General features: G+C 52.2%; 2 protein-coding genes across 5 annotated transcripts in view; one reads left to right on the top strand and one right to left on the bottom strand.

The window, feature by feature from the left end:
* Positions 1-977: 977 nt before the first annotated feature.
* On the bottom strand, positions 978-17,795 carry PES1 (pescadillo ribosomal biogenesis factor 1). Of its 2 annotated transcripts, XM_060028341.1 has the most exons (15): positions 17,694-17,795; positions 15,011-15,090; positions 11,179-11,332; positions 9,918-10,027; positions 8,333-8,504; positions 8,160-8,249; positions 5,598-5,714; positions 5,404-5,478; positions 5,114-5,203; positions 4,834-4,961; positions 4,317-4,442; positions 4,001-4,185; positions 3,370-3,536; positions 3,068-3,229; positions 978-1,490 (listed from the first exon to the last, which is right to left on the bottom strand). In XM_060028341.1, exons 1-15 carry the CDS (start codon positions 17,715-17,717, stop codon positions 1,407-1,409), a joined length of 1,764 nt encoding a protein of 587 aa, XP_059884324.1. In that variant the 5' UTR covers positions 17,718-17,795; the 3' UTR covers positions 978-1,406. The 2 variants fall into 2 exon arrangements, with proteins under 2 accessions (XP_059884324.1, XP_059884325.1); XM_060028342.1 differs by lacking the exon at positions 15,011-15,090 and having other exon boundaries at positions 980-1,490; positions 17,694-17,771.
* A 289-nt stretch (positions 17,796-18,084) lies between these two features.
* Positions 18,085-23,417, top strand: part of TCN2 (transcobalamin 2) — a 34,066-nt gene continuing 28,733 nt past the window's right edge. For all 3 annotated transcript variants that reach the window (XM_069541318.1, XM_060028343.1, XM_069541317.1), the window contains exon 1: positions 18,085-18,165. The gene's annotated coding sequence lies outside the window, so the exon portion shown is untranslated. The remainder of the gene's footprint in view (positions 18,166-23,417) is intronic.

Below are 23,417 nucleotides of genomic sequence, written 5' to 3' on the forward strand. Positions count from 1 at the left end.
CCATGAAGCATGTCAGAGTGGAACATAATCTCTCTCTGATACCCACAGCACACCCACGGTGAGGCCCAGTGAGACAGGAGCCCTAGGTTCTCCACTCCCTCAGCCAGAGAGCCTGCCCAAGCTCTTGCCTCCCCCCTGCACAGGGTGGGTCTGAAGACACTGCCCAAAAGAGTTCTATAGAGCCTGGGCACTTCTACAGAGTGAGGGGCAGAGGGCCAAGGCCCTCAAATGCCTAGATTTGGCAAAGGAGCCCAGTTCCAAACCCATACTTCCCCATCCTGTGCCCTGCTCCTGAGAGCACTCAGCCCACAGGAGCACCCTGGGGGGGCATTCAGAATCTCCCTGCCTGACCTGGGAGGGGTTGAGTGGCCCTGGCTCTGCCATGAGGCACCGGCAGTCCAGGCAAGGGCATGTCCCCTTGGGCCTCTGCAAGGGCACTGCCAGGGTCAAGTGGGAAGCTATAAGGATGGCCCAGCCAGGGTTACAAGTCCAGCTGCTGGCAAAGCCACATTGGGGGTCATTGGCAGCTCTGCCCATAAGCCCACAAGGTAAAGCTAGGTACCCTCAACTCAGGCCCCATAGATCCTTCAGACACTGGCTTTTACCTCCCATGCTGACTCCAGCAGGAAGTGATGACAATCACGGTTGGTGTTTGCTGAGTACTTTACCTACCAGACACCTGACACTAGTGACTCTCTGAAACATTATCAGTGAACCCTTCACACATGCCTGGGAGGAAGGCTCCAGAATTTCTACGCTTAGCTTACACGTGAGGAAGCATGTTCACAGAGGAGAAGTCTCTGGGCTGGAATGTGCACCTACCTTCTGGCACCCTTGGACCCCAAGGGATCCACAGGCAGCCAGAAAGCTCTGAGCAGTGACCGGCTCCTCTCAGTGAATACTGAGGGCTGGCCAACCTGGAGCACTAGGTGGCCCTTCTCCAACCCCAGAAAGGCTCACGAACACAGAATTCAACTGGCTGCAGAACTCCAGCCATTTAATAACAAATGCTTCCCCACCCTACCCCCCATCAGAGCACTGGGAAAATCGTGGGTCCAACCGTACGTGTGGGGGAGGGGATGCAGAAAGCCAGGGTGAATGGGAACAGTCAGTGAGGGGCTGGTCGGGTCCCGCCCCCTGTGTCGCTTGACCCCCGGGAGCATTGCGGGGTCAAGGAGAGGCAGAGGCCTCTCTGCCCAGCCACCAGCAGGGAGCTCCATCCGAGCGAGGCTGGGGCTGTCCATGGGCCCAGCCAGAGATCTTGAGAGGAGGCCAGGGCCGGCAGAGGGAGGAGAAGGATGAAAACAGAGAAGACCCTGGTCTGTCACCAAGCCCAGGCCCTCTGGGTCCCTGTGCCAAGTCCAGCCTCCGGGAGCTGGCCTCACCCATGGCGAGGCTGCCGCCACTCACTCCGGCCTTGCCTTCTTGGCCTTCTTCTCAGACCTTACAGCCTTATCGTGGGCCTTCCGCTTTTCCACCAGTTTGTTGGCCTGTGAGGAAGAAGGGGAGGATTAAGCTGTGATGGGGGGAGGTCGGGGAAGGGGACTCCCCCTTCTGCCACTCAAGGCCACCCCTTAAAAGCAGAGCTTCCAGGAAAGCTAACAGGCAAATTACCAAGGGGAAAAAGCAAACCCCTCTGAAGAGCCTCAGGTGAGGAACCGTGCCTTCACCCCTGCCTTTATGACTCTGTGAAGTTATGGGCCCACAGCAAGTCAGGAGGATTGCAGGCTCCCAGAGCTGGAGGCAACTGCCCCACTGACCCCCTTCACCTGGGAAAGCTGGGGGCCATTCAAACCTTCACCAGGAGCTGCTAGGGTGGGGTCGACCTGGAACAGTCCTTCCCCGGGGCCATGTGGCACTATCTATTCCAAAACAGGTGGCCTTTCAACCTGGCAATTACACTCCTAAGATTTTACCCTGCAGAGACACTTGGAGGTAGGAAGAGAGGTGCTCAGGACTGTTCTCTGAGAACGACTATAAAAGGGAGACAACCTAATCCTGTCAGCAGGGAACAGGCCATGCACTATATGATGCCACGGACAGTTCATGCTGTGGTTAAATAACAAACACACAGCAGAACAACCTACAGGCAGACCTCGGAGATATTGTGGGTTGGATTCCACCCACCACCCCAATAAAGCAAATACTGCAATAAAGGGAGTCACGTGAATTTTTTGGTTTCCCAGGGCATATAAAAGTTCTGTTTATGCTATGCTGTTGTCTGTTAAGTGGCAATAGCATTATGTCTAAAAACACCGTGCATATACGTTAATAAAAAATACGATACTGCTAAAAAAACCTAACCATCGTCTGAGCCTTCAGTGAATTATAGTCTTTTTGCAACAGTAACATCAAAGAACATTGATCACAAATCACCATGACAAATATAATAATAATGAAAAAGTCAGAAATATTGTGAGAATTACCATCACTGGTGACACAGAGACATGAAATGAGCAAATACTGGAAAAATGGTGCTAAACAGATGTGCTCAACACAGAGTTGCCACAAACCTTCCATCTGTAACAAACTCGTTATCTGTGAAGTGCAATAAAGCTAAGTGCCATAAAACCAGCTCTGCCTGTATGTGTAGCACAATGCCCCCCAAGTAACATCTGTGTTATCACATGCACAAAGAAACCTGGGGGGCTGTTACTACAGATCACCCCAAGGGCAAGACTGTGAGCCACTTCTGCGTCCATTACAAAGTTCTGGCATGCACAGAACTCTCTTAAAAATTTTTTTTCTTTTATATTGAGCATATGTGGCTCTGTGAATGAGAGGAAACAAAACAGAAGCTGAACCAAAACCTCCCACAGTCCCTCCAGCTTCACGCACTTCTGTGAAGTGCAGGCCCCGAGTCTGCTGCAGCAGCTCTGGCCCCCAATCCCAGCAGACTCAGAAACCACCGGGTGCAGGAAGGAGACTGACACCAAGATGCCCAAGGCAGGCAGACAACGTCAGAAAAATGCTAGAAAAGGGCCCAGAGACTGCCCGGGAGAGCCAGCCGGCCTCGAAGCTCAGCTATGCGGCCCCAGCTGGAGCCTCAGGAGGCGGGGAGACTCACCTCGCGGATTTTTCGCCTCTTGCCAAACATGATCTTGTTGTAAAGGTACTTCTCCCGCTTCTTCATCATCATGATGGCCAGGCGCTTGGCCTCACTGTCCTCCTCCTGGGCCAGCCGCTGCTTATCCTCCAGCTTCACTGTGCCCACCATCACCTTGGGCTTCTGGGGACACAGGGGGGACACTTGTGCTTGCAGGTTGACCCCCACCCTCTATCTCCAGCCCCCTGGCTCCCACCCTTCTGGCACCAAGGTGGCCAGTGGGGCTGCTTCCCAGGCCGAGAACCCAATCAACTCCCTGGTACCTTCCCCTCCAGCCTCGGCTCCTCCGGGGCCGTCAGTCGGGCCTCTTCCTCCCTTTCCGAACCAGCCTCCTTGTCTTCTTCCTCCTCCTCTTCTTTTCCTCCCTCTTCATCACCATCACCTTCATCATCTTCCTCCTCATCCTCCTCTTCAGATTCATTCAAATTTCCTACAAACAGCCAAGGATTACGAACACCCGGGAGCCTGCTCTTCCCCTTGTGGCGTGAGAACTGGCGCCAGGCACCACCCTCTTTGGCACAGACGTTCCAAAGGCAGAGCAGGGCCATCCTGACCACAGGCCCTCTGGCACCTCCACCACAGGCCCAGCTGCCTTCAGAGCAAACTCCAGGCCCCCAACCCCTCAGCTCTGCTGCCTCGCGTGGAACTTCCAGACCATTCTGCTCAGTCACTCGGGACATCAAGGAACACTGGATTATAAGACACAAACGTTTCCTCCTCCTAAGCCACGTTACTCCGATGAGAGTTTAAAGGGCTTTGTACCCCTGCTGCCCTGTTCTCTGGAGCTTGCCACCTTTGTAGCCAAGAAGGGAAACAGCCAGGTGAAGCCCCTGGAGCCGAGGCCAGCCTGGAGGAGCCTGCCCACCCCGCCCTGCCCAGCTCCCTTTCACTCACCTGGGTGCTCTCCCCGCTGCAGGGCCAGCAACTTCTGCTTCTCAGGGGGCACATAATCGCCTTCCTTCTCTGACACGAAGGGCGAGAGGTGTGGAGGCAGCTGCACCCCGGGAAAGTAGTCTGCCACAGGGAGGAGGAGCCGGGCGTTCACGGAGTCAAACACCCACTGGGGCTGCACGTAGTACCTGCGCAGGGTGAGGGCAGAGAAAGCCGTGTTGCCACCCGAGACCCCACTGCATCTGCAGGGGCCTGGAGACAGACCTCCGCCCCCAGAAACCCAAACAGGCGGAGGAAGACGAGGGCCTTGGGGGCCTACCTGCCGATGACGGGGGTCTGTTGCCCAGGCCGGTCGACAATCTGGTGGGTGATGCCAGAGTCTGTGACGTCGTATGTGGCCCCAATGCACAGAGATTTGTCCCAGGACACGTTCCCTCCAAAACTCCTACAGGCACAGGGGGAGCCCATGAGGGTACTGAGGCATGAGGTGCCCACCCTGGAACCCACTGGCCCACAAGCTCACGCTCCTAGGACACACCTGTCCCCTCCCCACCCCAGGAACCCCCCCTTCAATTGGCCGATGCCTCCAGTGCTGGCCCAGGGGAGACCTTCTGCCCTAAGCTGGTGAGGAAGTGATGCCAGCTGCCCTCTAATGGGTGCTTTCCACGTGCTTGGGGTGTGCTGAGTTTTCCACACCCATTTTGTTGAATCCTCACAACAGCCCTAAGCAGCGGATACTGACGCCAGCCCATTGTTACCGATGGGCGTCCAGGGCTGCGCTGTCTACGGCAGGACCCAGCCCAGTATGGCAGAGCCAGTGCCGTCAGGCTCCCCACCTGATGACAAAGGCCAGGGCCTCCCGGGGCACCTCACGGTTCAGGAAGAACTTTAGGCCCTCAAAGAGCTTCTTGTGCTTTTCCTGAGCCTCCAGCTCCTTCCTGCAGTCCTCCTGCGCCACCATCTCCTGCCGAGAAAAGGGGCTGCTCACACTATCAGGCCTGCTTGCACCCCACTGGAGGCAGAGTCTGGAGACGAGCCCCTCCCCAGCTTCCTTCTAAACCCCTCAGTCCGCCCGCCTCCCCAACCCCCGCTTCCAGAGGGCAGCGCAGTCCTCACCCCGTCAGCAGGAAACTCATCCACCTCGGCTTCCTCCTCCTCCGCAGGCACCACCACACGGGCCAGACTGGCACTGAGAGAGGCCAGTTTCTGTGGGAAAGCAGCAGGGTTTCAGGGATGCTGCTTGCGGGTGGGGAGGGGTAGCGCTGGCAGTTCTTGGCCGGGTATCAGTGGGTTTGGGTTCTGAGGGTAAGCCCTGAGACCACCTGTCTAGCCATGACCGCCTCCACCCCCAGGCCAGGAACCACCCTTCTGGGGGATGCAGGGCCAACGCTGGAAGCCTCTCTCACCTCCATAGAGCTCTCGGAGTCCAAAGCATAGGTGTCCTCGCTGGCCTTCGCTTCTGCATGAGCCTGACCCTCGAGCTGGGAGGCAAGGGGAAGGTCAGAGGAAGAGGATGCCCCTAGCCCCCACCTCCACGTGGGGAGAGAGGCCGTGGCCTCTGCCCGGTGAGGAGAAGGTGCTGGGCTGGGCCGGGGCCTACCTTGGGAGGGTAGTGCAGGTTAAGCGACTGGTAGAGGCGGAAGTTGACGAACCCCAGCAGGGTAGTGTAGAACTCGGTGAAGGTGGCCATGACCCTGTAGTCCACGTCTGTTGGGTGCTGGGGACACAGAGACGCATCAGCAGTGTCAGTGCAAAGATGGCACTGACAACCCATGTGGGGTGGGGGCTCCAGGTGCCCAAGGACCAGGAGCTCCTCCAGGGTGGCCCCGCCTTCGGAGCTCTGCCCCAGGAGAAGAGGCTGTGTGGCATGGCCCTACCCAGGAGCATTCTGGGCACCAGTGAGGCTCTGGACAAGGGTCCCAAGGCTTGTCCTGGAGGCCAGTGCCAGATCCCCGTGCCATAAAGGGGATGCTAGGAGTGAGAAGAGGGAAGCCTTTGTCACGAGGTTCCCGGGACAGGCTGGTGCCCCCGCTCCCTGCCCCAGCTCTCCCCTTCACCCTGCAAGGCAGACTTCTGTTCTTGCAGAGGCCGCTCACGCCTGCTCCCTTAGCTATCCCGTAATTTCCATTTACTGTCTTTTCTGGGGCCAGCCCATGAGCACCTGGGGGCCTGGCTGGGAAAGGTGGCCCTGGATCAGCCCATCTGCCTGGGTGGGGGTAGTGGGCGGGCGGCACTCAGCACCTACGAGCCCTGGCAGGAGCCTTCGGACAGATACTCAGAATTCAGCAACCCTGCCTTGGGCCCGAGCCGGAGACAAAGGCACAACCCGAGGACCCAGGACAGGCTGGGCAGCTGCCTGGCGCAGCCCCAGGGAGCTCCTGAGAAATGCTGCCTGCTTGGGGCAAAAACACAGAGCAAGCGGGGGACACGGGAGGGCTCGTCTTAAACCTTGAGGAGTTGATAAAACAAAACAGGGCAAGGACCTGAGACCCAAACCAAAGTGCCTCGACCCTTGAGCAGCACTGCCTGGCATACCAGAGAGGCCAGGCCAGCCTGGCCAACTTCTGAGACTTGGACAGGGGGATACGCCAAGCGATGATGAAATCAGTAATGATCACAGCATCCCTTCTGTGCCTGTGCGCCTGTGACGCTGAGCTGTTTCTACATCCTGCCAACAGGCAGTGACTGGGCTGTGGGGGTAAAGGGGCCAAGAGGTGCCCCACCTGTCCCCCACTGTTACCTCAGTCCTTCCATGAGCATCCACCAGGGCCTTCGACGGGCCTGCGAACACATGAGCGGTGACTGCCCCACAGCACAGCAGCCCCCTGGGCCCCGCTACCTGCCTGGGTCCTGCTGCCAGGAGCCCAGCACTGGCTGCACAGGGGCCCCAACTATGACCCAGGGCTGGTCCCCCATCCTCTTGCTGAGAGGAAGCAGTGGCAGTGAGCTGGCCAGAGAGGAAGGAGGAAGGGGTGGCCTGTGCCCTCCCCCGTTCCTCCAGGGCCAGCTGTGTGGAGGCCGGCCTCCACAGGGCCCTATTCACCACTGGCAGTACAGACAAAGACCAGTCTGAGCAGTGAGGGGGTGGGACATCAGAGAGAAGGAAGGAGAGGGAGGGGCAGAGAGGAAGGAGGGAAGGCAGGGCAGAGAAGGCAGGAAGGACAGAGGAGAGGAGGGACAGAGAGGGGAAGAAGGAAGAGCACAGACTTGCACACACGCCTGCCCCCAGGGAGTGGGCACAGGGACTGCTGAGGGCCGAGCACCTCTCACCCACAAAGACCACAGGCTGCCACCAATTGTCACTGCTGCTCTGCACTCAGCGGGGGTTCCAGCCTGTGGCCCCCAGCCCAGAGTAATCAGCAGTGGCCCAGGGGACCCAGACCACCAGCCCCCGCTGCCTGGCCAGCAAACCTGCCATCCAGCTGAGTCTCCACTGAAGGCACCAGTTCTCACTCAAGGCACAAGCAGGAAGCAAGGCCAAATGCAGGCCCACAGCAGGATAAGTCAGGCGCCAAGCCTGAGACCCTGTGGGAGACTAGAGGCTAACAACCCCCATACGGAGGCCAAACCAAGATTTCTCTCGACGGATCCTGCCAAAAATTCTCACAGTCTTAAAAAGAAAGATGAGTAAGAAATAGTGCCAGTAATAAGTAGTACTCCTCTTGTGCTCATCCTCCCCAATCTCACACAGTCCCCAGTTCTGGGTGGGGCACAGGAGTGGGGGTGGCAGAGCGGGGTGAGCACCCAGCAGGTTGGAGGGCAGGGCCGTGTATACAGGCAGTGCTCGGCCCTGGTGGCCGCTCACTGTTGATTCTGCAACCCCCGAGGGCCAAGCACCAGGCACTTTTAAAGCTTTTTTCCCTCAAATCCTCACAACAAGGCTTAGAAGGTGGAAGCACGTTATTAACTGGGCACAGAGAGGTAAGGGAACACGTCCAAGGTCAACCAGCTAGAAGGTACTGGAGTCAGGCTGGCTCGGGCTCTTGTTACAATTCTGTACCACACCCCCCCCCCCCCCGCCACTGCCCTGTCTGGCACTCAGGAACCCAGCTGGTTCTGCAGGACAGGAAGAGCCCCCCCTTCACCCACACCATTATCTCTGTCTAGGAAGCAGAGAGGGAGCAACGGTCCCTGCACAACCCTTCCCTGTGGGCACACTCACATCGTGGGAGAAGGTGTAGGGCGTGATCCACACGATGGGCTGGCCCAGCACCTCGGCCTGGTAGTAAATGCCTTTGATGGACAGGAAGACCTGCGGTGGAGGGGGGACAGCGTGGTGAGGACATGGGGGTGCGGGGCGGGGGGCTGGGCCCCACTGGGTGGCCCCGGGCTCACCTTGCGCAGGGCACGGGCGGCGATGATGTAGTGCATGAACTCCACGGCCAGCCGGTGGCACAGCTGGATGGTGTGCACGTGGCACTTGCCGGTCCGTGGGAAGGTGGAGAAGAGGAAGCACATGGAGAGGGCGTCGTCCAGGTCCCGCAGGGCATCTATGAACGTGGGGTACCTGCGTGGCCAGGAGGGTGGCGCTCGTAGGGTCGCACAGCCTGGGCTCTGAGGGGCCCCTGAACTCGTTGCCCCACCCCAGGCCCTGCCACCGCCATCTCCTGAACAGGGAGCTGGGCAACGCCCTGGGGCCTGGCAGCGCCAATCTCCCCACAGCTTCCGGAGGAACACGGAACCAGGATGTGCCCACTTGGCTCTGAGGTCAGAAAAATATGAGTCAGGAGGGGCCAGCCAGGTCTTCAGACACAGAGCAAAACAGAAGAAAGGTCCGCAGGGACCTCTCAGAACAAGAGAGGCACTTGGTTTCCTGGTTCAGAGGCCAAAGACTCAATCAGCCCCCTCTTGTGCCTTGAAGTTTCCTCGCTCTGCACCTCACAGACAAACCCAACAACCCGGGCCTTTCCTAGAAACAGCACTGGCCATTTTTCTTAAGCAAGGGCTGAGGAGAAGGAGGTGACGCAGAATGGGACTGCCACCATACTGCCATCTAGTGTGCACATGAATCCAGACACTTGCTTTTTTCTTGAGCATTTTTTTTTTTTCATTTGTTCCACAGGACAGCTGTGTCACACGCGTCATCTCTCTGTTAGAGGAGGACCTGCTCGGAGCAGGAGCAGTTCGCGGACTGCCCAGCTCGTGGCCACGGGCTGGGGTGAGAACACCTGCTGTCGAGCTCCCAGGCCAAGGCTGTTGCCCTGCTAGCCCATGGCTGGCCCGACTCAACGAAGCCAAGTCCATCCAGCCTGGAGCTAAGTGTTCCCAGGGCCAACAGCCACCAAGAGAAGGCAGACATTCAGTTAGCCCAGAGTTTCTGCACCTTACCACCACTGACATTGTGGGCCAGGTTGTCCCATGTCGTGGGGGCTGTCCTGTGCACTACAGGGTGCTGAGCAGCATTCCTGGCCTCTGCTAATTAAATACTAGTAGACCCCCTGCCATCCAAGTCAGGAGAAGCAGAAGTGCCTCCAGACATTGCCAAGTGTCCCCACTGATTTAGTCAACGAATGACGGGGACTGCTGAGAAGGATGGGCAAGAAACAGTTGAGATCAGAGGTGTCCAGTCACATCTTCCAGGACTGACCATGCACCCCACGCATACCCCCAGGACTCCGGCTCTCTCTCACCACAGGGCGTTTGCACTTGCTGTTTGCTCTGCCCGAACCATGCCTCTCCTGGCTGGCTCAACTGTCTCCCCCCAGAGACCTCCTTTGACAAGCCTGTAACTAACGTGCGTCCTCCAGCTCCCTTCCTGGAGAGCATCCCTCGTGGCAGTCGTGTGGACTTGCAACCATTAGAACAACTTGGCAGTTTGTTTTCTGGTCTGCCTCCTCCAACAGGACGCCAGCTCTGTGAGCAGGGTCTCGGCCCTGTTCCCCACTGTACCTCCAGCACCAGGTCAGAACCCCCGGCTCACCGCTCCTTGACGATGTGGTCGAGCTTGTAGTTGGGCTTGTTGTCCTTCAGCCGCTCCACCGTGTTCCACTCACTCTTCCCATAGGCCTTCCGCAGCTTCCGGACGAACACCTGGGAGAGAGGAGGAGACCGCTGATGTGGGGCCAACGGCTCCCGTACACCCCTTCCATGGAGGAGGGATGCTCGGGGCAGGAGGGCTCTCCGACCACAGCTGTCTGCCGGCATGATCTGCCCCCTCAGCCCGGGGTTTGCACAACAGCCACCTCCACGGAGCAGCGAACCTGACCCAGACTGACAACAGTGCCACCCCACTGCATCCCGCTGACAGATGAACAGGGATAAGCATTCAGACGGGCTGACTCCGCATGTTTACGTGAAAGTATAACGTTTTCAGCCCTATTTTCCAACTGAGAAGTGAGACAGACCAGGGCCAGGAGGCTGGGCCAGAAACACCAGGCCGCGTGTGTGTGAAACGAGCCTCGGGCCCACATGTGGGGCTGGGCCACACGAGAAAATGCAGTTGAGGCCAATGGTGGCCCCAGAAAGTCCTCTAAACTGACCAACTGCCTCCCCCGAGCACTTCTTCAGAGGCTCAGAGGCCACCTGCGCTGAGACTGTAAACAGCAGCTCTGAGACAGCCAGTCCCACAAGGGGCCCAGTTCCAATGCAATGAGCTGGGGTGTCTGGAAAACCCAGCAGCAGGACAGGTCCAGCCGCCCACCTCGGCCAGCTCTGGTGAGAGGGCTACCAGCAGCTGTACCCCACAGCCTGGCCCTGCTGCTCGGCAAAGGCTACAGTAACAGCAGTCTACTTTCAATTATTTGCATTTGGTATAATTAAGTTTCTTCTTTCCCTGCAGTATTTAAGCATTTAATCGTTTCTATTTGAGGAATGAAAAGCTTGGTCTCCTGGGAACAATTCCAGAAAGAACCTGAATAGGAGTGGTTTATTTGGGCAGAAAACACACCAGAGAGCCCCTGAAAGACCACAATCTTTGCCTCAGAGGCAATACATTTACCCTTCTCCAAAAGAACAGGGGAAAAGCATGACAGGTAATGCATTAATCATTGGTCAGGTTCTATGTAAATGATTTCCACACCTAAGATCTCAGTCAATCCCCCTGACACCCTTTTGAGGTAGAATTACCTCACCCTATGTACAGGCTTGCTCAGAGAGATCAAACAATTTGCCCAAGGTCAGTGTTAGTGGGTCTGCATAGACCTGGGAAGGGCCCCATCCAGACCCTAGAGCCCAGGCCTCACCTTGTACTCCCGGAACTTGTTGACAATGGGTTCATGGAGGAGGAATCTGATGTCTTTGATAAGGTAAAAGGTTCGGGCTGCCGTGGAGCCCTTGTTGACCTTCTTCTTGTGTTTGGGTTCATGGGGATAAATGCCCTTCAGGATGCACAGCCGCCTGGAAGACAAAGGCCACTCCTTCTATCAGCAAACGTGCTGAGCACTGGGCACGCTGGGCCTGGAAAACTGCAGTGAACAGAGAACACAGGAGCCCTGCCCTTTGGAAAACTCACTTTCTAGTGCAGGAGTCCGACAGTGACAAGTTCCTGACAAACATAGTGCAGACAGTCCCAAGCACCAGAAAGGAAACAATCAGGATATTGACAGGGGCCAACTGGTAGGTACCTCTTTTAGCAAGGAGAGTCAGGAAAGGCCTTGCTGACAAATCAACATTTCAGCCACATGGAGGTATACCTCATTTTATTGAATTTCACTTTATTGCACTTTGCAGGTAATTGCATTTTCTTTTTTTTTTTTTAAACAAATTGAAGGTTTGTGAAACCCTGCATTGAGCAAGTCTATCGGCGCCATTTTTCCAACATTTGCTCACCTTCATGTCTCTGTGTCACATTTTTGGAATTCTCACAATATTTCCAAACTATTTCATCATTATTATATTTGTTATAGTGATCTGTGATCAGTGATCTTTGATGTTGCTATTGTAATCATTTTGGGGGCACCACGAATAGCACCCATACAAGATGGTGAACTTCTTCAATAAATGTCGTGTGTGTTCTGACTGCTCCACCCGACCTGCCATTCCCCAGTCTCTCTCCCTCTACTCAGGCCTCTCTACTCCCTGGGACACAATATTGATATGAGGTCAACAAATAACCCTACAGTGGCCTCTAAGTGTTCAAGTGAAAGGAAGAGTCCCACATCTCTCACTTTAAATCAAAAGCTAGAAATGATTAAGCTTAGTGAGGAAGGCATGGTGAAAGCCAAGACAGGTCGAAAGCTAGGTTTCTTGCACCGCAGCCAGCCAAGTTGTGAATGCAAAGGAAAAGCCCTTGAAGGAAATTAAAAGAGCTACTCCCGGGAACACATAAACGATAAGAAAGCAAAACAGCCTTATTGCTGATATAAAGTTTTAGTGGTCTGGACAGAAGATCAAACCAGCCACAACATTCCCTTAAGCCAAAGCTTAATCCAGAGCAAGACTCTAACTCTCTTCAATTCTATGAAGGCTGACAGAAGTAAGGAAGCTGCAGGATGAACTCTGAAGCTAGCAGAGGATGGTTCATGAGCTTTAAGGAAAGAAGCAATCTCCAGGACATGAAAGTACAAGGTGAGGCAGCAAGTGCTGATGTAGAAGCTGAAGCAAGTTATCCAGATCTAGCTAAGATAATGAACTAAACAACAGATTTTCGATGTTGATGAAACAGCCTTATATTAGAAGAAGATGCCTTCTAGCACTTTCCTAGCTAGAGAGAAGTCAATGCCTAGCTTCAAAATTTCAAAGGACAGGCTGACTCTCTTGTTATGGGATAACACAACTGGTGACTTTAAGGTGAAGCCAATGCTCATTCACCATTCTGAAAATCCTGGGACCCTTAAGAATTATGCTAAAATCTACTCTGCCTGTGCTCTATAAATGGAACAACAAAGCCTGGATAACAGCACATCTGTTTACAAAAACAACGTCAGGGGCTTCCCTGGTGGTGCAGTGGTTAAGAATCCACCTGCCAATGCAGGGGACACGGGTTCGAGCCCTGGTCCAGGAAGATCCCACGTGCCGTGGAGCAACTAAGTCCATGCGCCACCAACTACTGAGCCTGCGCTCTAGAGCCCGTGAGCCACAACTACTGAAGCCCATGCACCTAGAGTCCGTGCTCCGCAACAAGAGAAGCCACCGCAATGAGACGCCCACACACTGCAATAAAGAGTAGCCCCTGCTCGCCGCAACTAGAGAAAGCATGAGCAGCAATGAAGACCCAAAGCAGCCAAAAATAAATAATAAATTTAAAAAAACAAAACAAAAAACATGGTCAATGACTATTTTAAGCCCACCCTGGAGACCTACTGCTCAGAAAAGTTTTTTGTTTTTTCAAAATATTACTGCTCATTGACAATGCACCTGGTCACCCAAGAGCTCTGATGGAGCTGTACAATGAGATTAATGTTGTTTTCATGCCTGCTAACAAAACATCCATTATGCAGCCAATGGATCAAGGACTAATTCTGACTTTCAGGTCTTATTAAGAAATACATTTCATAAGGCTATAGCCACCATAGACAATGATTCCTCTGATGGATCTGGGCAAAGTAAATTGAAAACCTCTGGAAAGGATTTACCCTTCTAGATGCCGTTAAGAATTTTCGTGATTCAGGAGAGATAAAAATATCAACATTAACAGGAGTTTGGAAGAAGTTGCTTCCAACCCTCATGGATGACTTTGAGGGGTTCAAGACTTCAGTGGAGGAAGTAACTGCAGATGTGGTGGAAACAGCAAGAGAACTAGAATTAGAAGTGGACCCTGAAGGTGTGACTGGATTGCTGCCATCTCATGATAAAACTTTAACAGATGAGGAGTGCTTCTTATAAATGAGTGAAGACAGCGGTTTCTTGAGATGGAATCTACTGTGGAAATTGCTGAAATGACAACAAAGGATTTAGAATATTACATAAATTTAGTTGACATAACAGCAGCAGAGTCTGACAGGATCGACTCCAATTCTGACAGAAGTTCTACTGTGGGTAAAATGCTGTCAAACAGCACTGTGTGCTACAGAGAAATGATTCACGAAAGGAAGTCAATCAACGTGGCAAACCTCACTGTGGTCTTATTTTAAGAAACTGTCACAGGGCTTCCCTGGTGGTGCACTGGTTGAGAGTCCGCCTGCCGATGCAGGGGACACGGGTTCGTGCCCGGGTCCGGGAAGATCCCACATGCCGTGGAGCGGTTGGCCCGTGAGCCATGGCTGCTGAGCCTGTGCGTCCGGAGCCTGTGCTCCGCAACGGGAGGGGTCACAACAGCGAGAGGCCCGCGTACCGCAAAAAAAAAAAAAAAAAAAAAAAAAGAAACTGTCACAGCCAGCCCAGCCTTCAGCAACCACCTCCTTGATCAGTCGGCAGCCGTCAACATCGAGGCAAGACCCTCCACCAGCAAAAAGCTTACCACTCACTGAATGCTCAGATAATGATTAGCATTTTTTAGCAATGAAGTATTTTAAATTAATGCATGTTCATTTCTTTTAGACATAAAACTACTGCACACTTAACAGACTACAGTAGAGTGTAAATGTAACTTTTATATGCACTGGGAAACCGCTTCATTGTGATATTCATTTTATTGCAATGGTGTGAAACTGAATCCACAATATCTCCAAGGTCTGCCTATAAAGGGCAGAGGAAAGAGAATCTTAAGAAGGACAGCGGCTGTAAGAGTGGGAAGTGCTGGGTGCGTTTGGAAGATGAAAAGTGAGCCAGGCAGCAGGACGCAGGCTGTGGAAGAGTCTGGACTGGACTCTCCAAGGAGCTGAGAACCACAAGCTGCAGGATCAGGGGTCACTACTGCCAGAAGGGAGAGGATGGGTGACAAAGACCCAGATAAGAGAGCAGCAGTGCATTGCACCAGTGGGCCCATTTTGATGACTCAGGGTGACACGACCCAGTTCTCCAGCCTCCCCGTGGACCACACCTGGCAAAGCACAGCTCACTAAAGCAAAGCCAGGCAAGAAAGAGAAGGAATAGCAGAATCCCAGACAGAGTTTGCAGCAGTGCAGTTAAGAGAGGGATGTGGCTGAGTTTTCACTGGCCAGGCACCCGAAGTCCCCCTCTCCTCTCCAACCTCACCTGAAGTCGGCCAGGCTCAGCTGCAGCTTCTTCCGGGCTTTGTTTCGGGTGATGTAGTTGGTAGCAGAGCCTCGTTCATACTTGGGGAGGATAAAATCAATTCTCCATTAGCAATGATTACAATGACGGAGAGCAACCTCTGGACATTGCTCATGCAAGAGGCGACTATTACTCTGGATAAATGGCCAAGAGGCTGTGGGGACGGAGCGCTCCTGCACTGTCCCTGCACTTGTCAGCACAGAGGAGGACACACACATCTGCACGATGCAGGACCATGAGGTTGCTGTGGATCAGGTGCTATGCCAAGCACTTAGTAGTGGCTGTAAGTACTGACCATTATGATTACTGATTTGCACACATTATTCATTTAATCCCCACAACACTGTGAGGTGGGTGCCATTAAAATTCTCATTTCACAAGGGAGGAAAACAGGCTCAGTAAAATAACCTGCCCAGGTCACATAGCTTTTTAAGAGCTGGGGCTGGATTCAGACCTAGGTCCAAGTCCAGAACCTGAGTGCCTCATCCACTAAGCCAGTGTTCTCAACTTCTTTTTCATTATAACCACCCCTCCACCACCAGAGGCCTTTTTAGACCTTTTCTCCCCTTTAATCACCCTCTCTCACAGCCCCATAAAATGTTAATACCACAGGTACACTGTAGATGTTTCTGTAATGTGGTCCTTCTGAGGGCTACACATCATTGTAATGTCTAAGATGTCCCCCAACCAATTTCTGTTCCCTTCGGCATGACACCATCCAGTTGAAAATGCACACTCTAAGCCACACAGCCTCTCTCCTTCCTCATTCATTCAACAGACAATCACAAGACCTCTACTATCTTCCAAGTGTTTAGCTAGATGCTAGGAGGTAATAAAGACAAAAGGCCTGGTCTCTACCTGCACCCAAAGAGCATGTTGTGTTGTGCAACCATCTGGACATCTGTGGTGCTAAGATGCTGCCTCACACTCACACGTCTGTATCCCTGATAGAGCAGCAGTGCACTGTACCAGCTCCCTGCAATGCTAACCAAGCACGTCCTTCCCAAACGAGGTCTTCCTCTGGATTAAGACAGCATAGGCCTCAATGGCCAGGTCCAGCTCTAAAGGGACAAACCTGTAGCCTTCTGAGGGGTATGTTTATGAATAATCCCACAGTCACGAAACATGCCCTTCATTCATTCTTCCCTTTAGAAATTGTCTACTGGGGATCAGGCCCGCGCCAAGTTCTGAGGGTACAAAGATGACTTTCAGACTGTCTTAGGGAAGTTGCTTTCATTCTTTCATTAAAATTGTTTTCTATTGCCCTACACTGTCACCATTCTTATTCTTTCAAACATTAAGGGGATAATTAAAGTCAACTGGGGTGACTTTACTCCCTGGATGTATGGCGGTGTATTCAGCATTTTGGGCTGTTAGATGCTATTGGCACCTAGGGGGTAAGAGGCCAGGAATGCTGCTAAACATCCCACAACTCACAGGACAACCCTCCCCACAACAGTTATCTGGCTCAAAATGTCAAAACGGTTGTGAAACCCTGCTTTGAAAACTGTCATGATTTGTTGGGACTTCCCTGGTGGTCCAGTAGTTAGGACTCCGAGCTTCCATTGAACGGGGCCCGGGTTCCATCCCGCAAGACGCTGGGCGTGGCCAAAACAAAACAAACAAACAACAACGACAAAAACTGTCATGATTTGTTTACATATCTGCACCTGTACCTCAAAGTCAGGTTTTCAATGTTACATCTTTGTAGTTCCAATCACTAGCACTTAGCTCAATAGCTGGATTAAAAACAGATTGGTAGCAGGAACTTTCCAGCTGACAGAAACAATCGAGGCAACTACATCTTCCTCATCCTCATCCCCATCCCCTCTCTAATCTCTTCATGCCATCAAGATGATTCTCCATACGGCAACAAGAACAACTCCTTGAAAAACAGATATCACTCCCCCTTCAGTTGATTCTTACTGCTTTTTGAATAAAATCAGTCTCCTCACTGTGCCTGACAGGCCTTGCGTGACCTGGTCCCTGTCCAACCGCAACTTCACCAGATGCCACTCTCCTCTTGGTTTACTATACCCCAGCCAAGCTGATAACCTTTAATTCCTTGCACACAGCAAGCGTTTTCCACCCGAAGGCCTTGGCACTTAGTTTCCGCTGCCAGGCTTGTTTGTGATCGTTTTATTTGGTTATTTACTTTAGTGTCCAGCTTCCCCACTAGAAAGTGAGCTCCACGAATGCAGGGACCACAACTAGTTGATTATATCTCCCATCCCCAATGTCCAGGACAAAGCCTGATTCAGCAGAAAAGGGAGTCACAAGTTTTAGAGATGATGAGCTCGAAATAATGGTGAGCTCTACGTAATGTTCATCACTTTCAGTAAAGTTATCCTCCGGCTCGGCCTGTTTTGGGGTGCAGCTCTGCTTGGTAACCTCAACGCTCTTTCACAGCTCTACTCCAGGGTTCTTCCCCCTATTTTACAGAACAAGTACTGCCGTCCTCGCCCATCCTCGAACCCCTTCTGCCTGCTGTCTCCTGTCGCGTTGATCCCAGCCGCTTCTGCACCCACGAGGATCCAAGGCCGGAGAAAGGCGCAGTCCCCGGGCTCCATCGCTCCCGTCTCCTACCTCCTGAGGCACCCCCGTCCCCCCTGCCCCAGACCCGCCCCGGCCTCTCGCCCATCACCTTCTTCTTCTCCAGGCCTCCCATGGCTCCACGCAGAAGAATCTACAAGCACCGCGTAGACACCACCAGTTCCTCTCGCACTTGCTCTGCCTAGGGCCCCGAGGCCCCCGAGCCGCCGGCCTGCGCGTGCTGTCCAAGGAGGTGCCTGAGCGAGTCTACTGAAAGATGGAATTTTTCTCCTGGAGATTAAAACTAAATCCTCTGGAAAAAAATCACTAAGACATATCTTTTGGGCTCTTTCTCATCGGTGAGCCTGTTACAGACATTTTTAATGTTTAAGCATGGGCGTATATTCAGGCATTTCTATAATCATCCTGATGACGAGCGTTTGACGTTATAAGCCCCGTTGCCTGTTGGGATGGAAGGGGGCGGAAGGCTTAGAGGCGACGCAGCGCCTTCTGGGATGCAGAGGGGAGAAGCACTCAGAGGTGTGGGAGTACGAGTTTCCCTTGTCTGAGAGGCCGCCTCGGCGGTAAGTGAAGCTGGGCGCGCTTCGCCGGTGGCTATTGGCTTTTACTTTTGTCCATTCGCTGTTACCGGAATAAACAGAGCAAAAGCAGACTTTTTTCTTCATAGGGGTGGAGAGACTCGAGAGGCCACTTATATTTTCTGAGCCTTAGCGGAGGGTTGAAAAATGACGAAAGACCAAGCAGAATTACAGAACTCGTGGTATATTTAAAATGCACATTTAAGACGTTTTGAGCTTTTAATATGTATACACAAATTTCGTAGTGTGTTCCTCAAAGAATAATTACAAATTTATACAAATATTCACACCAAGTGGTGTGGTCTGGGAAGCAGGTAAAATTTGTAAAATTTGATGTTTTCTTCTTTCAGGCCTCTAAACTCCATTTGGAGATTGCCTCAAATTTTTATTTATTTATTAATTATTTAAGTTATTTTTGACTGCTGCGGCACATGGGATCTTCACTGAGGCATGGGGGATCTTTCGTTGTAACTCACAGGCTCCCCGGTCGTGGTGCGTGGGCTTCTCGCTAGTTCCGGCATGAGGGTTTTTCTCTCTCTAGTTGTGGCGCTCTGGTTCCAGAGCGTGTAGGCTCTGTAGTTTGCGGTACATGGGCTCTAGATGAGGCGCGAGAGCTCCATAGTTGTGGCGCACCGGCTTAGTTGCCCCTCAGCTTGTGGGATCTTAGTTCCCCGACCAGGGATTGAACCTGTGTCCCCTGCATTGTAAGGTGGACTTTTTACCACTGGACCACCAGGGAAGTCACAAGATTGCCTCATTTTTTTTTTTTTTTTTTTTTTGGTACGCGGGCCTCTCACAGCTGTGGCCTCTCCCGTTGCTGAGCACAGGCTCCGGACGCGCAGGCTTAGCAGCCATGGCTCACGGGCCTAGCTGCTCCGTGGCACGTGGGATCTTCCCTGACCGGGGCACGAACCCGTGTCCCCTGCATTGGCAGGCGGACTCTCAACCACTGCGCCACCAGGGAAGACCCTGCCTCAAAATTTTGAATTTGAGGCCCTGTGAATGTGACCTGACCCAAAGTTGTAGTGATAGAACTCACCCTTTAAAGGTAAATACAGACATTAAACACTGGCTAGTGCTTGTTTTGAACAATGTGCATTTTATTATGTACTTTCAATTAAAGCTAAAGTAAAGTAAAAACCTAGTGATTCTACAAACAGCGAAAAATGATGAAATGAAAACCAGCTAGGGGAAGGTGAGCTGGCAGAACTTTGAATGAACTTGCCAGAGAGGTGTGAGGAAAACCAGGGTCATGTGGTGCTCCCAGCAGAAGACCAAGGAGTGTTCCAGAAGTGGGGCAGGAGAGAAGGAAGGATGGCAAAGATTGGTGCCACCATGAAAGTTATAAAAGGTGCAGAGGTGGTGGTCTCTATCACATCTCTGTTTAATTCATCAGTCTGGTGCCTGCAGAAACTGGATTGATTCTGGAGAATGACTATAGATTACTGTGCACTCAAGCAAGTAATAGCCCTGATCACAATTGATGCGCTTGAAATTGTTTCATTGCTAGAGCAGATTAATAAGGCTTGAGGTATATGGTTTGTTGCCATTGATTTAGCAAGTTCATTCTTTTACATTCCACTTAGAAAAGAGGATCAGGACTTCCCTGGCGGTCCAGTGGTTAAGACTCCACGCTTCCAATGCAGGGGGCCCGGGTTCGATCCCTGGTCTGGTAACTAAGATCCTGCATGCTGCGTGGTGCGGCCAAAAAATAAAGAGGATCAGAAACACTTCTCATTCTCATGGAACTGACAATAATATTCATTTAGTTTTACGTTGGGGCTATGTTAACTCTCCTGCCCTCTGTTATAATACTAGTCTGAAGAGATCTGGATCATCGGAACAGCCCACAGATGTGACACTGATCTGTTACACTGGTATCATGCTGATCAGACAGGACATGTAGAGAGGGCTCTGAAGCAGGTCCTGGCTGCAGAGCAAACCGTGCCTCACTTGGACCATCGGATCCAGCAGACCCTATGGTGTTGGTGGAGTCAACGGAGGGAAAGATTCAGTATAGAGCTTATGGCAAGCCCCAGTGGGAGAATCACAATGCAGAACTCTGGAATTCTTGGGCAAGGTCATGCCACCTACTGCAGAGAAGTGTACACCATTGAAGAAATACCTGCAGGCTTGTTACTGAGCCCTGGTATAAAACAGTTGGCCATTTGTCATCAAGTGACCAAGTTCAGAACTTCCAATTATGAGTTGGGTTATTTTGGACCCAGTGAGGAATAAAAGTAAATGGGCCCAGCAGAGGTCATTGTAAATATAATCAAGCCCTCCTGGGACCAGAGGGCACAAGTAAGCTGCATGAGCGAGTAGCCTAGGACCCCTATTGCACACAACAGTTGCTCCAAAATCCCTTCCCTGTTTGCCCCTAAGCCTGTATGGAGGTCCCACATGACTAGCTGAAAACGAGGAGGAAAAGACTCAAGCTTGGTTTATGGACAGGTTGGCTCAGTGCACAGGTGCAAAGCAAAAATAGACCACAGCTACATAGCAGCCACTTTCAGAGTTGGTCTTGAAAGACAGTGGAGATGGAAAATCTTCCCAATAGGTGGAGCTGCAAGCAGTCATCCGCTTTTTATGGAAGGAAAAGTGACCTAAGTTGAAAATACAGATAGGTTCCTGAGCAGTGGTCAGTGGTCTGGCTGTCTGGAAGGGGATCTGGAAGGAAAAGGACTAGAATGTAGAGATAAGATCTGAGGTAGAGGCATATGGCTGGATGAGAGAAAACACTGAGCCCCCAGTATGCCACTATTCCTTGAGGAGACCAACTGGCCACTTGACAATTCAGCTACAGTGGGCCTTTCTGTCCTGGAAATGTCACCAGTTTGTCCTGAGAGAGAGAGATACCTAACCTGGGCAAGGGTCTGCCTTGTCTGCCTGCAGACTCAGCCAGAGCCACTATTCAGCAGCCCATGGAATGCCTGACCTACAAGCATGGAATCCCACGTATCATAGCCTTCAACCAGGGACCTGTTTTACATGCAGGGAGGTGTAGGAGTAGGCCCATGGCCTTGGGATCCCATGGATATACCACCTACTGCACCATCCAGAGACATCCAGCATCACAGAATGCTGGAACAGCCTTCTACAAGCATAGCTGAGGTACCAGCTTGGAGGAAATACTCTGTGATAAGCCAACCCACTTACTCCCAATGACTCACTGGGAGAATATTGTGCTTCCCATTCCTGTAACTCTGAGCTCTGCAATGTTGGAGACCCTGGTCCTCAAAGAGGACATGCTTTTCCCAGGGGACACAGAAAGGGTTCCATTGAATTATAAGTTGTGGCTACCACATGGGTACTTTGACCTTCTTGTGCACAGGGACTAGCAGGTTTGAAGAATTTTTCGCACGGTTTGCTCTGCAGCCAGGACCTGTTTCAGAGCCCTCTCTACATGTCCTGTCTGATCAGCATGGTATCAGTGTAACAGATCAGTGTCACATCTGTGGGCTGTTCCGATGATCCAGATCTCTTCAGACTAGTATTATAACAGAGGGCAGGAGAGTTAACATAGCCCCAACGTAAAACTAAATGAATATTATTGTCAGTTCCATGAGAATGAGAAGTGTTTCTGATCCTCTTTATTTTTTGGCCGCACCACGCAGCATGCGGGATCTTAGTTACCAACACTGAGAGGCCCGCGTACCACAACAACAACAAAAAGACACATGCACCCCAATGTTCACAATGGGGATGGGACAACATGTGCAGAACCCAGGTGAGCTGCTTGGGAGCCTCCTGGCACTCCATTGCCCACTGCAACTGAGAATGGACACATGAATTACCCCTGGCATGAAAAGAGTTAACATACCAAGGGTTCACGACCCTCAGCAATAAGGTTTGGGTTATGCTATCAAGACCTGCTGAGGTAAGAGCTGAGACTCAGGTGAGTTTAGGATGGATGGTGGAAGAAGATGAATACCAACTGCAGCCCTGAGTCACGGATCAACCAAAGCAATGGAGGTTATGGTTTATTCTAGTAGCATCCCTTTTCTTAGGTTCCACTCAGGAAGCGAGGCCCATGGAACTATCTCTGAACCTGTGTGGAGAAGTAAATGTATGTGGTGCAAGGGGTAGACTGTAGTGGCTTCAAAACATGTCTCTCAGGCCTCCTACTGTGGGGAGCACAATTGCCCAATCGCCCCAGCTGTGCTCTGAAACCCATCGAGTGCTAGTGCAAAGGCTGTGCTTCCCATGGGCTCCCAGCCGATGACTGAGCACAGCAAGGATACTGAGGGAGGCCTGGTCCTTGGAGTCACAGGACTCCTCTGTTGGGTGACTGTTTTGTGTCAGTCTCAGCCTATCATCGATAGTGATGCTATTGGCTAGGAGTGCCTGGGGGACCTGTACTACCAGTGGGAGCCCCCCACACCCCAGACGTTTCCCCAACTGGAGCCAGTGTCGTGGATGGACTAGTCCTTGTGATTGCAAGATACACCTCAGCAACAACCATTAGGGAACTTTGGGGGGAAAAGAAAAGGTTTATTACAAGTCCTGGAGGGTACCTGGCACGTCTGGGGCCACACAGCAAGGTCACAGGTAGAGAGAGAGAGAGCATGCACCTGGGGTTTTGCCTTTATTGGGGTTGAGGATGAGGTGCCTAGGGTTTCACAGGTTCACTCTTTATTGGCAAATTTAAAACAGAAGAGCCAGAATTAGGACACAGGAAGGGAAAAGTGGGGTCACTCAAGCAGTCAGTTATATAGGTTACCCAGGACTTTCTAAAAGGGGAATTTTAGGGAATTCCCTGGGGGTCTAGCAGTTAGGACTCTGCACTTTCACTGCCGAAGAGGCAGGTTCAATCCCTGGTCAGGGAACTAAGATCTCACAAGCCGCTGGGCTAAAAGAAAAAAGTGGGGGAGGGACTTCTTGGGTGGGGGCAGCCTGTCTCCTTATCTATTTGTTTAACTAGTAACTGTGTTCCACAAAATGTTTGAGGTGCGTGTCTTTGAAATGAATGCCTCAGCAATCGAAAGCTTAATGTCAGGCACTTAAAATTAAAAAAAAAAAAAGCTTACTGTCAGGCACTTACACTACAGTAACTTTTTTTTTTTTAATTTATTTTTATTTTTGGCTGCATTGGGTCTTTGTTGCTGCGCTCGGGCTTTTCTGTAGTTGCGGTGAGCAGGCTTCTCATTGGGTGGCTTCTCTTGTTGCAGCCCACGGGCTCTAGGCACGTGGGCTTCAGTAGTTGTGGCTCGCAGGCTCTAGACCGCAGGCTCAGT

The sequence above is a fragment of the Delphinus delphis genome, chromosome 13, assembly GCF_949987515.2.
Source record: "Delphinus delphis chromosome 13, mDelDel1.2, whole genome shotgun sequence".
Classification (NCBI taxonomy): Eukaryota; Metazoa; Chordata; class Mammalia; order Artiodactyla; family Delphinidae; genus Delphinus; species Delphinus delphis.

Bases quoted from the DNA above. Each gene is read 5' to 3' on its own strand.
- PES1 (XM_060028341.1), bottom strand. From the start codon at position 17,717: ATGGGAGGCCTGGAGAAGAAGAAG. The intron at 15,091-17,693 runs GTGATGGGCGAG...ATCCTCCCCAAG, and splicing joins GAGGCCTGGAGAAGAAGAAG to TATGAACGAGGCTCTGCTAC. The intron at 10,028-11,178 runs GTGAGGCCTGGG...CCTCTCTCCCAG, and splicing joins ACAAGTTCCGGGAGTACAAG to GTGTTCGTCCGGAAGCTGCG.